At 34.5% G+C, this 15186-nt stretch overlaps 1 protein-coding gene across 1 annotated transcript in view; it reads left to right on the top strand.

Annotated features, from left to right (window-relative positions):
- The window catches only part of LOC120532913 (receptor-type tyrosine-protein phosphatase delta-like), a 468738-nt gene that overhangs the window by 216746 nt on the left and 236806 nt on the right, over positions 1-15186 (top strand). The window contains 1 exon segment of the mRNA XM_039759401.1: positions 4457-4598. Coding sequence (XP_039615335.1) covers positions 4457-4598 — 142 coding nt within the window.

Here is a 15186-nt window from a genome sequence, read left to right as displayed (position 1 = left end):
TCCTTTGTAAAAACTCCAAAATAGACAAAATATATGTATAAACAAACAATAATAGTACATATTAGAGATAACACTTGAATAAAAACTAAGATTTGCTATTTTAAAATATTCAGCTACTAAAGAAAACTTTTTTTCAAAGTTCAGTTTCTGAATTTTGCACATTTCTATAGAAACTTATTTTTGAGCATAATGTTTACATTCTTATGTAATAAAACAGGTAATGATTACACAGTTCAGGTATCTTGTGACCAATGATTCATGTGCAAACTTTATTCTAATTTATAAATTTATAGTGTAACCTTTGAAGATAATACCCCCTTAGGTACAATTTTAATCTTTTAAAAAATAAAGTATTTTTAAAGTGTGTTGGCTTTTGCCATTGTGGCACTTTTGATATTATTTGCCATAGAGCCGTCCTTTGTTAAATGAATCAATATTTTTTAATGTTATGAATAGCATGTCTCTCCACGCAGCAGGGCCAAAAGATCACTAGTCCACAAGTGAAAGAAAAGGCTTACATTTTATAGAATTCACACACTTCTAGGTGGCAGTCTTCTTATTTTGCAAAGCATGTGGCCTGTCTATGTCAACACAACTTGAAAATAATTTTACAGTATTGTAGTTTTTTGGCATAGCCTTTTTTGAGGAAGCTATAGTATTTTTCCTCTCCTTTGACAGTGGCTCAGGTGGATGAATATTTTCTGCAAAGAGACATAAACATTATGGATGTTGGTACCTGTTTTGACAAAACACCAAAAATCCAGAAAGAAATCTGGCATCTGTAACTGTTTTGGAAAAAAAATCCAGAAAGAAATCTGGCATCTGTAACTGTTTTGGAAAAAAAAAACAGTTATAGCTACACAGTATATAATGGGCATATCTAGGATTTGAAAGCAAAATTATGGGCCTATATTTTTGATCATCCTTTTCAGTAATTCTAACACTTTGTAGCTGCTGCTGATAGCTTTTATATTGCATGTCAATACACTAATATACTATCCAGCTGTGCAGAAAAAGACACTCTGTCAAGTCAAGTCATTGAGATTTTATATTTATCAGGCCACATTGTGAGAGGTAATTAGCCAGATTATCATACTGTAGCTTAACAAGATCAATAATCAAACTTACTTTTTTAATCCATTTAGTCCTTCCGGCCTATGTCACTTCTTTCAAGTGATTTGGGGGAAAATGGAAAAAGTCTCTTTAACTGCATGTTTATGAGTGGCTTTAAGTCTATCAGAAACACAAACCATAGCGTTACGGAAGAAAGTGGTCGGGTAGAAACACAGTTTCCAGTTGCATTATAAGTCCTGCAGCATATGCTGTCATTGTCATTAAACATTGTTAGGCATTTCCTACATGTTCCGTCAGTTGTCCTGTGAATCACCACAGATACAGGCCGAACATTTCAATTAGTCTTTCTCTTCAGCTGTTTTTAGTCTCTCATTTCAGTCTTTTGCAGCTGATGCAGTTAAATAAAAATTGGACATGAGCACTAGTAGGCTTTGCGCTCCAGGAACCAAGTTACCCGAACTGTTCTGTAACATATCAGTAATTATTTACCACTCTGATGCTGATCTTTCCTATTATATAATAGCTCAGAATGATAGAAGTTAACAAGATGAATTCATAATAAATTGCAGAATTCTGGTATTTGAGGGTTTCTCTAGAGTGCCTTTTTCTCTTGCATGATTTGGGTCAAACCCTAATCAGCACATCGCCATCTTATAAAAGGCTTAAGTTTTGAGTTTGGTATTTTTCTGTCCAGTCATTTTAGCTCTAGACCATCTTCAAGAAAATGTAACACCCAGACACATATACAGCCACATCTCCATCAACGAGATATCAATGTTTTCGGTATCAGGGGACCCTGAAACATCGAGATCCGTCGAAAAACCAGAGATCAAAATTTTTGACGAATCTAAACCTTTTGCTCCTCCCCCATAGTTGATACATTATAGTGGGGAAAGGCGCAAAACAATATGTATATTCTTGGTATATAAGAGTTATCTGATTTGTTTGTCTTAAGTCTTAGAAAAAAAATTCTGAAGTATTATAAATAATTATGTTAATAATGTATAATAAAAGCCTCTGTTACAGTTTATAACTTTCATAAAACTAACTGCATTGCCTATAAAAAATATTCACCTCCTTGGAAGTTTTCACATTTCATTATTATACATTAAATCATAATGAATTTAATTAGGCTTTTTGACATTGATCAACAGGAGAGACTTGTTAATGTCAAAATGAAAGCAGATCTCAGCAAAGTGGTTTAAATAAATCACAAATACAAAACATCAACTAATTGAACACAAGTCCTTCAAGACAGTATTTAGTAGATGCACCTGTGACAGCAATTCCAGCCTCAATTTTTTTTCTATCACCTTTACACATCTGGATACTAACATTTTTTGCAGAACTGCTCAAGCTCTGTCAGTTTGTATATTGCTCGTGAGTGAACAGCGTTTTTCAAGTCCGCCTACAAATTCTCTGAACTCTCACTTGGGCCACTCTAGGCATAATACTTTGGCCTTGTACTTGGACTCTTTATCTTGCTGGAAAACAAATCTCCCAATATATACAGGTTTCTTGCAGACTGCATCAGGTGTTCCTCTAGGGCTTTTTTTACTATATTCCTATTACTCTCTACCCTCACAAGTCTCCCAAGCCCTTATACAAAGAAACATCCCCACAGCATGATGCTGCCACCCCCGTGCTTCAAGATAGGGATGGTTTGTTTTTGAAAATGTGCAGTATTTGGTTTAATCCAAACATGGTATTTAGCTTGATGGCCATAAGCCTCAATTTTATTCTCATAAAACCTTCAAAGTTTCCCATGTGCCTTCTGGTAAACTGTAGGTAAAAAGTCATCTGCGTCTTTTATTTAATGCTAGCCTTCTCTTTGCCACTCTTTCATAATACTGCAACTGGAGAAGTACCTCACCAAAAGATGTCCGCATGGCCCATCCTGACTTATCCACTGTAGCTTGTAACTCCTTCAGATTTCTTATAGGTCTCTTGCTTGCTTCATTCAATCATTGTCTTGTTGTTTGATCACTAAGCAGTTTTACAACTGTGTCATACTCTTTTAAATGTTTATGATTAATTTAACTGTATTCCTAGGGATATTCAGTGATTTGGATATTTTCTTGTTTCCATCCCCTGACTTGTATTACTTGGTATGTCTTCATTGTGTAGGTTAGGCCACCATACTGATTCAACACAAGTTGGACCTACCAGATATAGTAAGGTGCATTTATTTGACAAATAATAAAAAACCCATGACTACAGACAGGTGATTGTCATTGAACTAATTATGTGTCTTCTAAAACCAACTAGCTAAACTTGTGATGATTTAGGTACGTTTTATTAAAGGAGGTGAATGCGTAATACATACGGTACCTATTTTGTATTTTATACAGTATATGTAAATAATTTAGACCACTTTGCAGATATTTGTTTTCACTTTGATGTTAAAAGAGTCTTTTTCTGTTGAGCAGTGTCAAGAAAGCAAAATTAAATCCACTGTGATTCAGTGCTGTAAAACAAGAAAATGTGAAAACTTCCAAGGGGCATTGAACATGACACCATACCCCTGGGGGTCAAAGGGAACTGAATAAGCATGATGGGGACACCCAGAATTATTTTCATTATAGTCTCACACAAATGTAATATATCTTTATGACATAATTTTTGGATATGCACTTATTTTTTAAGCAATAAGTTAGCCCTGTTCATTAACTTGTATGGCAAAAGTTTCAAATATTACTGTAGTTTTTTGTCTAGGCATTTTAAGAAGACTCATAGTTGAAAATAGCATTTCCTTACAAGGCTTAAGTACATATTATTGAATTAATTTGTATAATACTGCAAATTAGTAAAAAATATACAAATAAAGTAAGCACTTATATATTTAAAAGAGGTGGTTTTACAGCCTAATGTTCTAATGGTGTTCTTTCTGAAAAGCCATTTTATTTGAGCTTCATAATCAATGCTTTGTTCAGATAAATTCTCATTCAATAATGTCCTTGCTGACATATGATTGTATGAAAGTATGCCATATTGTTGAAACACAAAAAATGAAAATACCATTTCATGAGCTTCTCCCTGCTAAGGTCATTTTTTGTTTGTTTGTTAAAAAACTGAAAGTGCCCTGCTTATTTGTAACATTCATGTGTTTTATTTCCTCAGGCTTCATATGCTGATGCAACTCTCTCCCTTATTTGTTTTTCAATTAAGAGACTGTCTAATGCTTGGGATGTGTGTGCATATGTATGTATGTGTGTGCGCGTGCATATATGTTTTATTTATTTAAAAAGTGAGCAAATCATAACTTTGTATACTTACCAGATTCAATGGTGGTGCATTCAGGGGTTTAATCTGTAGTGCATGTTATGCCCACTATTGCGAACAAAAAAACTCCTTTAACATATCTTGTCTCTCACACCTGCAGGTGATAGAATTTGATGATGGATCTGGGTCTGTGCTAAGAATTCAGCCTCTGCGCACTCCTCGAGACGAGGCTATGTATGAATGTGTTGCCTCCAACAGTGTTGGGGAAACTAGTGCTTCCAGCAGACTCACTGTTTTACGTGGTAGGTCCTGTTTTGTTAGAAAAAAATTGTTTAAATAGACCTGTTCTTAACATTATGCCATTTTTTTTCTAGCTCGGCAGGTAAGATTTAAAAAAAAAAGTATCTAATTTTCATTGTGTTTACACAAGTTTGACTCTATACCAAAAGCTATAAGCAGCTTCATTAAAATGAAAATACAGACCGTATTTCTGCCTCGAAGCCACCACCTACATCCATCTGATTGCTTATAGTGAGCAATGAGGTTTCAGTGAGTTCAACAAATGCAAATTAAAGAGAGTGACCTTGAGTGTTTGCAAAGGGCTGATTAATATTTAAATTAGTGAAGGTTATTTGTTCATTGTTAGCTTTAGTACTGCCAACTTTACTTAGTAGTAATTACATTTTCTGCTACACCGGCAAAATCCTTGTAGGATGAGCCATTAAAAAACACACGCAAATGCAAGTATTGAATTAGCAATCCGCCCACAATTTTTAACTAACTGTACATTTAAAGTATTCCCTTAAAGAATAAATATCCTTTGAACCTTCAGAAAAATCAATGCATAGTCATCAGAATTTTTCTTAAAGCTAGGAGAGGCTCTAAAACTTTGAAATATTTGACCTGCTATCTTAAATTAGCATTTGCATCATGCTGCAATTTTTAGTATTCTAATTTTTACTTTTACTGAGTCTTTTTGCCTTTTGGATCCATACTGAACTTTATATACGTCTTATTTTTAATTGTATACTTTTAATCTTTCTTTATGTGCATTTTAGACTCAAAACATTAACATAAAAAATTCACAAATATTTTTCCAAATGTAATTATTACAATATGGTATTTTTATGTCAGTGCTTTTGATAAGATTTCTCTTCCTTGTTTACTGTTATTTTTTGCTGAATTACAGTCTTTATTTTTGGTGTAAGTTTTTTGAAATGGCGTACTGTTATTGAAGAGTGAAACTTTTTTCAAAATAAGTCATATGTGCTTTGGCAGAGAAATGGTTTTGCTTTGAATTGACTAAAAGGTTCAAGACCAGAGAGTAGAGAACTAAAGAGCAACTGCGTTATTCACACAGTTTAAGCTGTTTACATGAATTTTAAAATATACTGTATATATAGTCATTTAAATTAGATGTGCTCAATTTAAGTAAATATCCAGGTTCTGCTAACCATAGCTTTGTGAAAAGAACAGTATTGTGTGCGGGATTGTATTTTTACTTAAACAAATTTATTTTTGAATGGCTTTGTTTCACTATCAGTTTTCAGGTTATTGGATATCAATTTATAATATATCTGTCGAATGTATTTTTAATGAATGTATAATATCTTTCCAAAGCATACTAAGTTATTGTTTGTCATGCTCATCATAGAAATATTTCTGCTTTGAACTGGTTTCCCTAAGCATGTTCAGCTTGTGCTGCAACCTTTTACTCAATATTGTGTACTTGTTTGATGTTCAGTATTAAGGATACCAGGTGGGTCATATATTCCAGGAGGAATTTCAAAGCTGATTTTCCAACGCATGAAAGTAAAAGTTGCCATTACCATGTTTTGGGGCTCCCTTGAGACTCTAGAATTTGTATGGGTTTTACCTTTGCTTACTGAAATATAGGTGTCTCATCCATCATCTACACTACTCCCTGATAACTATCAATTTCACTGCTCTCATGAGTAGAGAATTTGGTCTCCCTGTGTATGATTGGATTCCATCTTTGTGGTAACTCCTTGCTGGGTTAGAACCATAAAGGCTACTGTATTTCCTGTGGTTTCACAGTTTAATGTTTCATCCCGCATCAGTAGATGGCTTGTTCAATTACTGAATTCTTGATAAGGCATATACTACTAGTTTTTATGTTGTACTTTCTTTTGTACAATTATTCAGAATGAAACTTTTTTTTAACTTTGTGGTGTTTTCATTCCCATTACAGCTCCCAGTTGAAATTCTTTGAAACTCTTAAGAAGCAAATATTTTAAAATGCATGCACAATAATGTAAATAAAACATTTCATGAAAGTCAGTATAGTTGCTTTTGAGTGATGCAAGATTCCCCCATCACATCACTCCATATAGCTTGTATTTTAAGATGGACCAACAGCAACCTACATGCAAAATTTTGTAAAAACCTGTTTGGCCATTTTTACGTGATTAGCAAACAATAAAGAGATGAGACGTGATGTGAGTTGTGAAATAAGGTCCTTAGTGTTCAAAGCGTATGAAAAAATTGGTCCACTCATTTTCACGTGATTAGTGAACAAACAGACAAGATATGTGAGTTTTGAAATGAGGTCCTTAGATTACATCAGATTAGATAAAGTGTGCAAAACATCTAAATAGCATCAAATGAAGCTGAAAATTTTAAAAGACTGATATTGCAATTTTATTTATATTAATTAAAATTGTGAAGTACATTTCTATTGAAATTCATTAATAAAACACCATCTGTTATGCATAGCTGCTTCACTTAATCTGACACTTTGATATTCCCATTTACTACTACAACCTTTTAATAGACACATTTAACATTCTTGTCTGTTTAAAAGAAAAGGCACTTGTAAAGTTAGGAAACCTGAGGCAGTGGACTTCACTGTGGTCAAGTGGCAATACATGTGTGCAAATGGTTATAATGTGTTGTCATTTAATAACTTATTGTGGATAAGAAATGTAATGATAACTTAACAAAAAAGTTTATTTGATGTAGTTAAAGTGGAATAACACACTTTTACTTTACTATGGTTTTTAAAATGAATGATATCTTTCTTTCTTTCCACATTTAAAGATACCTCATTTTTCCTCCACATAAAGAAGATTTTGCAGGCAACATTTCAGAAAGTGTTTTGTGTCAGCCTCATTGACAGTCTTACAGTCCTAGCTATTACTTTCCTAACATTTTGGATGCTTACAGCAATTGTTGTGTGTGTATCGTTGGAAAGCTTATATTTCTATCCTCAGTTAGTACAGAATGTCTAACACCAAATTTAATTAATATCCAGCTGCACCCAGGACAGATCTGCACACCTCAGAGGTTAAGAAGGCCTACATTGTAGTCGCCATGCACTGGTATGTTGACTTCCACATTACATGCCCCTCATGTCAGTTTCAGGCCCGTTTAGATACATTTTCTGTTGGACTGGACAGCTTTGAAGCCTGCGTATTTCACATTTCAGAAATTTGTTACCCATCAAGGACTTTCAGATCTGAACCCAGAACAAGTCACTACTGGAGAACGAGTATGTGTATTGTTTTGGGTATTATTATTATTATTATTAGAAATATGTAAAAATGTAATGTATAATAAGAAAATTGCAATGACGTCACATTTTAATATAATAAAACACAAGAACTATGTGCCAAATTTCTTTTATTTAAGGTGGCACAGTGCAAAACACCAGGAGGTATATTTTGTCTACTCTTTCTTGCTGCTACAAATAGAACAGACCATTATTAATTTTATTAATAGACAATTTCTTTCATAGGAATCGATTTGTGAAGGTGGAAAGAGTCAGGCCATGCAATTTCACATGCCAGCCCTTCAGATGTTCTTTCGTCTTTTCACTTTATGGTTCTGTGTTATTTGTCTTACTACTGTGTACTGTGCTATTACTGCAGTACACAATTTCATACTACTACTGTATATGTCGTTTATTTACTCTCATATTTCTCAAGACCTAACAATGCCTATGCAGATATAATGCACATCCTCCTCCTCTCTACTAATTTTGTCACACTATGGACTTGCAAAGGAAAGGCGCTGCACTTCTTTAATTTTAAATCACTCTTACAATGAATTCTATATTACCCAAACTAACTGTCAGAGGTCAGCTCCAGAAAAAAGATACTATCACTGTCAGACACCCAAAGAGCCATGCTGTCCTTTGACTTGCCTGGGTAAGACTTTCTCTCCTCTACAGGTGGCTTCAAAACCATGTTTGCGTTTTAGATCGGGGTGACAGTTTGCAACCTTGACACAAGTACACTGAAAAAAGTATAACATTGATGTTGTCCATTCAACGTAAATTTTCTCTTTCAAACAATTTAAGATTAGCCATTTAGTGTTGCAGCTTGAAATATTTGGTTTCAGATCTCAATCAAAGTAAAAAAAATTTGTACCAAATTAAGTTATGGTGGAAGGAATAAACATAAAAATCCTATTTCATTTAACTTAATATTTTAGGTTGTTCATGTGCTGTGTTTGAGGGGCCGTTTGTATATTCTTTCGGTCAAACTCTCCAGTTTGATGGCTTTCCAACTGCCAAAAAAGAAGAACAACTTAAAAAACAGATTTACTTCAGTAAAAAAAACAAGTGAATTGCACCCAATCACTCTAAATGATTTGCCTTAACTTAAAAATTGTGGGATCAATAAGCTAAAAAGAATTATATTGGTTCAAATTGAAAATATTAAGTGTGAATCATCACATTTTTTTCAGTGTACAGAGAGAAGCTTATTACATAAGCACAAGTATTCATTCTGAAGGGATGGAAAACTTTTCCCTCTTGTCAAAGTTGTCCTCAAATAAACTTTCAGTTCTTCAAAATTACTATACAATACTACTCTCAACACAAACATTTAACTTTATCTATATAAAGTTAGACAGCTTCTTATTGCAGGTAATAATACAATGGCAAATAATATGTTAATTTACCTTTAAAGTAGACATTGTAAGTCTTACTTTTAAGTGTTACTTTTAAAACACAAAGTTTGTGGGTTTTAAATTATACAACTTGTATAACACCATATCGTCATGTTTAAGAAAATGTTTAGTTCTGAGGTAGTGTCTGCTGGGGCTTGGATTCACTCTTTGGGTGTGAAAAGTGGGTGGGGTCTAAAAAGAATGCTGAGGATAGGTGCTTCATGTTATGGACCTCAGGTTGTCTCTGGTTGCTGAGTGAGCCTGAGGCTTCAGAGTGTTTCTTCTGCAGCTGGTCTATTACCAAATTCTTATTGGACAATGTAAATGTACAGATGAAAAATTCATGTTTCTTAAAGTTGCACAGTGAGTTTCTTGCTGCCTTCTTATATTCTTCATATTAATCTTGCACCTGAGAAGGAGATACATATTGTAAGTTCTCGCACCTGCTGAGAACCACAGATTGTTTAATGATTGTATGATCACTGTACTAATCTTGTTAATTAAAAATACAGTATTAGGAGTACCAGAGTGGATTACAGTCTCACTCTGTATTTTGTACTAAAATAGGCATTATTACATATGACCAAGAACTATGCATCCATTTTCCAACCTGCTGAACACAGGGTCACGGGGGTGTGCTGTAGCCAATCCCAGCCAACACAGGGTGCAAGGTAGGAAGCAATCCTGGGCAGGGCACCAACCCACCGCTGGACACACACACACCCACCCACACACCAAGCATACACTAGGGCCACTTTAGACCAAGAACTATTTCCATTCAGTATAAAAATATATATTTTTATCTACTCTATTGCTAGTTTTCGTACATACTGTATGTCCCATAAAACACTTCCAAGAAGTTTCCATTCTTGAAAGAATGTCAAAATATATAGATAGGAGTGATTATTCAGGTTTTCTGTTGGGACCATAAAGAAACTGCGTTATGAGTTAAAACAGATGAATGAGTCTTCTGGGCCTTCACCTGTTAGAGGCACAAGACTTACTAGATTTCCATTGTGTATTTCCATTCACTGCATCCCTCACCTCCTGTTCAAGAAAGTAACAGCAGAAAACACATTTGAAAGAAAACAAAGCTGTATTCAAAGTCCTGTGTGCACATACAAACATTTTATTACTTATTCTTTTTATTCTTTGCCCTTCTTTTGAAGATGAGCTCTGTTGCACCTGGTACAGAACGGATGTGTTTTCTAGCCAATATCATATTTTCTGCCATCCTACAGAGCAGTGAAAGCAAACACAAATTACAGGTGTCAGCTCAGAGCAGAAGAATACAAGCAAAATGTTTTTTAGGTGAAAATAAGCTGCTGTTAAGATCACAATTGAAGATCCTCAGCAATAGCATGTCACAGTGAACTGTAAGTTTTGTAGTTTTAATAGCAATTGTTTTCTAGTCTGGAACAGTAAAATAAATGTAGCACGATTGCACAACAAGAAGACATGATTGGCTATTACTAGCATTTAAAGAATAACAAGTGCCCCAGCTGTACCTTCAGTCTAATTATTATCAACAATATACCAGAAGATCACTGACCCAATAATTAGTGAACCCCCATATTTTATTTTTTGGTACTTGTTTAGCGACTATTATTGGGCTATGTGTTATCCTATTTAAATTCTTAATAATAAATTCAATTTGGCTAGATTTTAAATGTGCAATTAAGACTTAAATTTTCTCTCATTGAATGCATAAATATGATTTCTTAAAAACACAGATGAGAGCAAAAATGACTTGTAAAGACATCATCATTATTTTGTGACTTTTGCAAAAATTCAGCACTCTTAAGGTTTGTCCAGAATATACTGTAGATGTAATAAAGATCTGAGGGAAGCTCTTCTGTATTTGACAGAAACCAGTGTGTGCTTTATTTAAAACTATTTTAGTAAAGGCACAATAGTTACTGTTGGGGAAGCTTAAAGGTGATTTTGAAGCATTTGGCCCATGCTCTCATACTCATTAGTTATGGTGAAGTGGTGGGGTGACGAGAATAAGTAAACCACCCTCCAGCTGTTATGTAGTAGGCAAAAACCCTTGGGACCCAGAGATTAACTAATCTCTCCTTTAACGGGTCATACATAAAGCACAAATCCAATTTTTCTTTCAAGTGCCCGACCTATTGGATTTCGCTTAGTGTCATGGCAACACAGCACAACAGTTAACTATTCTGAGTGTAAAAATGCCTTGTAGTCCTTCAGTCAGGAAGTGACTGCTTCAGAACTTCATCCTCTTCAAATAAGATGTTCTTATGACAGTTATATGTGGATCATACCATCTTTGTGAATGACTACGTAAATTTTATCTATTCCCTGTAATGCATTTTGAACAACTTTAAATAGGCAGTAATCTAAATGCAAGATTTCAGTAGAGGACTATGTAAGCTTCATATACTGCAAAGACCAGTGACCATTTCACAGTTACATATTGATAGTGCTGTTTTTCTTAATAAAAGAGTAAAGCTGAAAGAGAGATTTCTGTCATAAACTAGAATTTTCTATTCAGTGGTAAATATTAGTATAATTTACACCCATTTGAACAGTGGAGAATTACTGCTGAACAGCAAAATTTTAGGAATATGTGCCATAAGCTTTATTATATCAGAATTTTTTTGCACATTGAAAAATAATAATTTAGCATAGTTTAGACTTGGTTGAATTTAGGAGGTTTATTCTTTCAGGCTGGCATCCGTGTGCGAAGAAGACTGCAGTCCCATCTTTTCATAAGTTAACTGCCTAAGTGTCATGTGCCAGCAGGAACATCTGCAACCTAATAGCCCAATTAACCTCAATAATGTGGTTCTTCTATATTGCAAGTAAGAGGCACATGACAACCAGTAATGCCAAAAGATCTCACTTAATACCAGTGAATTATGGCAGCATGGCCCTTAACCATGTGCTTGCATTGAAGAATACATTTACTTTAATATGAGAACCTGAACTTTATGAGTTCACATTAAGATTAACATGTGTAAGAATGAATATTCATTTTTTCATTGATGAGCCTTCCCTCTCCAGGATTATTCACTTCCTTAAGTGTGATGCTACTAGAATGGGCTTCACTTCATGATCTTGAGATTAGATTAGGTATACTTTGAGCAATGAATGCATGCATGTATGGGTAAATGGACCTGCTTATTAAACAATTTGCATCCAAACTAAATAAAATCAGGGATGTGCTAGTCCAGGTTTTAACTCATACCACACCTTTGACATTAAGCTGCATTTCAACAATTTACTGTTGTATGTTCAGGACTCAATCATTAATCATCACAGGTATATGCAAATTAAACAGTCAAGCTCTATTTACAAGAAATCTTTGTCAACAGTAGTGGTTGCTGTTATGAATGTGTGTATTAGACTTGAATATTGATAGATTTAATTGACCTTATTAATACGCAGTTTATGTTTGAGCCATTGTACAAGACATACACATTTAAAATAGGAAAAAGTGGCAACTGGAAAGTGAGAAAGGTTGATATCAGTCAGTCAGTTATCGTCCAACCCGCTATATCCTAACACAGGGTCACGGGGGTCTGCTGGAGCCAGTCCCAGCCAGCACAGGGCACAAGGCAGGAACAAATCCCGGGCAGGGTGCCAGCCCACCGCAGGGCACACACACACACACACTAGGGACAATTTAGGATCACCAATGCACCTAACTTACATGTCTTGGGACTGTGGGAGGAAACTGGAGCACCTGGAAGGAAACCCACGCAGACACGGAGAGAACATGCAAACTCCACACAGGGAGGACCCGGGAAGCAAACCCAGGTCTCCTAACTGCGAGGCGGCAGTGCTACCACTGCTCCACCGTGATGTCTGAAAGGTTGATATGTTTACTGTAATTTATTTAGTAATTAAGATATTAATCATTTATGAAGTTCCTGTTAAAAATTTGGATAATTCAAACTGACCTGTTTTTTCAACAAATATGTTATAAACTGAGGAGCAAATGCAGCATGAGTTAATCTTTACAAGAAGTCTAAGCTGCTGTTTTGCATTAAAAAATAAATCAATTAAATTTTAACCTCACCTTCACCGTCACCTCCCAGTGCTTCTGCTTCTAAAGTACAATTCGGAGACTGAAGCAGGAGCAGTCGATAAAAAAAGTGTTCAGTGCTGCACTAAAGAGGCAAAGGGAAAAAACTGCAGAATTTTTTCGTTTGTGTAAGTTGGGATATTTTCAGAGATTTCATTTCAGCTTCTTAGATGAATAAGAAGCTGTTTTAACCATATTCATCCAAAGATGTGTAGACATCTGTGTGGCTATGAAAGCAATGGGGATATTTTCTACAAATAAAATGCTGAGTTACTACTGACTGAAATTTACTGAAGACTAACAACAAAACATTTTTGGTCACAATTTGGAGAGATGAAATGTAGGTATGAGCTCAGAAAAGCAGTAAAAGTTGCTAAACACCAAATCAATGTTAAAGGAGCACTCCACCCAAAAATTATATTTTTTATATTTTATTTACTTGATGTGGTGATGATGTGGTCAGTGATGGCCAAGAAAAAAAAATATTTCATGTTTTCATGCAGAACAGAAATAACAGAATTTCTGAGAGAATGGGTGCCTAAGGTGACCGTTTCTGGACAACAGTAAACAAATAAATAAAATAAATGTCCATGAAAAAATCTCAAGCTTTCACGTCGTATAATCCACAAGTCAAGACATTCAGTTGTATGCTGACAGTGGGCAAAATGCATGATATTTTTGCTAAAACATTTGAAAATAAATTCATCTCGAAAATGAGTCTACAAACAGAAAGTTTGTGCCTTTAAATTGAAGACCCACCTCTTCCCCTCATTCATTGGTCAACAGTCGTGTCTTCTATTCAAAAGTGCGATGCAGTGTGAACAGGCTTCCTGTTTGTGGACTATTTAAATTTTTGGGAGATACTACCAGCACCTTCCTTTGTTATACTAGTTTGGTAATCTTTAGCTCATTAGGTTTTGTCTTGTTCGTTAGAGCTCCATGAATGGAGCGTCTAGCTTTATCGCATTTTTTGAGAAAGTGTAACATTGTGTAATTTAAAATTGTAACTATAATTATTTATATTTACTACACTCATACTAAGTACATTTAATGCATTATCTGTCTTTAATCTATTGAAATCTATACTCAGACTATTAAATAAACCACTTTTATCATTATTGTTATAATATTTGTTGCATGTTTTACCTGAGGCTGCCAAGATGGTTTTCAGATCCTGTCAGTGAACTGGATTAGTAAATGGATGGATATTTAGTATTCTGATACATTCGCTTCACGTAAAATACCTACTAACAAGCTGAAATCAGTAAACACATTTCTGGTTATGGTGAACAGTTTGTATTGCATTTTTCACTGTTCCTTAATTTGTGGACATTAAACAAATATACATTTCGACATTCATTCTTCTTTTATCAAGAATCACAGATAAAATATCCTGATACTCAGCATTTGTGTGACATTTCCTTTGCTAACCATATTATGGCTCACATACATAATGTACTCGATTAAGTGCAAAAAATGACTTTCTGTATAACTTTTTACAATTTAGATGTTTATCACAGAAGGTGATTGGAAAATGCCCAAAGATATATGAAAATAAATAAAAAATACAAATTTGACTGAGCTATAGATCTGTTTGGTTTAAAATGTTGAAGTTGTTTCATCTAATACTTTGCTATGTTTCTGACACTGTAGCTGTAATTTAAGGAAATACTTCATTTTTGTTTCTTTTTTTTTCTTCCTGTAGAAAATGATCAAGTCTGTTCTTAATTATTCATTTCAGGAAGGTTTTGAAGTTACCAATATGTTTCCCCATAGTGATTGTCTACCGAAGTGTTTTTTATAATAATATGAGAACAGTACTGATGATACTATAATAGCAAAATAAGAAAAATAAAAGCCAAAACGGGAATTTGATTACTTTGAATTTTTCACCTGACTTGTGAAGGCAGTAAAAGTCATTT

Source organism: Polypterus senegalus, chromosome 7, assembly GCF_016835505.1.
Source record: "Polypterus senegalus isolate Bchr_013 chromosome 7, ASM1683550v1, whole genome shotgun sequence".
In the NCBI taxonomy this organism is placed as follows: domain Eukaryota; kingdom Metazoa; phylum Chordata; class Cladistia; order Polypteriformes; family Polypteridae; genus Polypterus; species Polypterus senegalus.
Note: the sequence above shows the minus strand (reverse complement) of the source record. Positions and strands in the feature narration are given on the sequence as shown.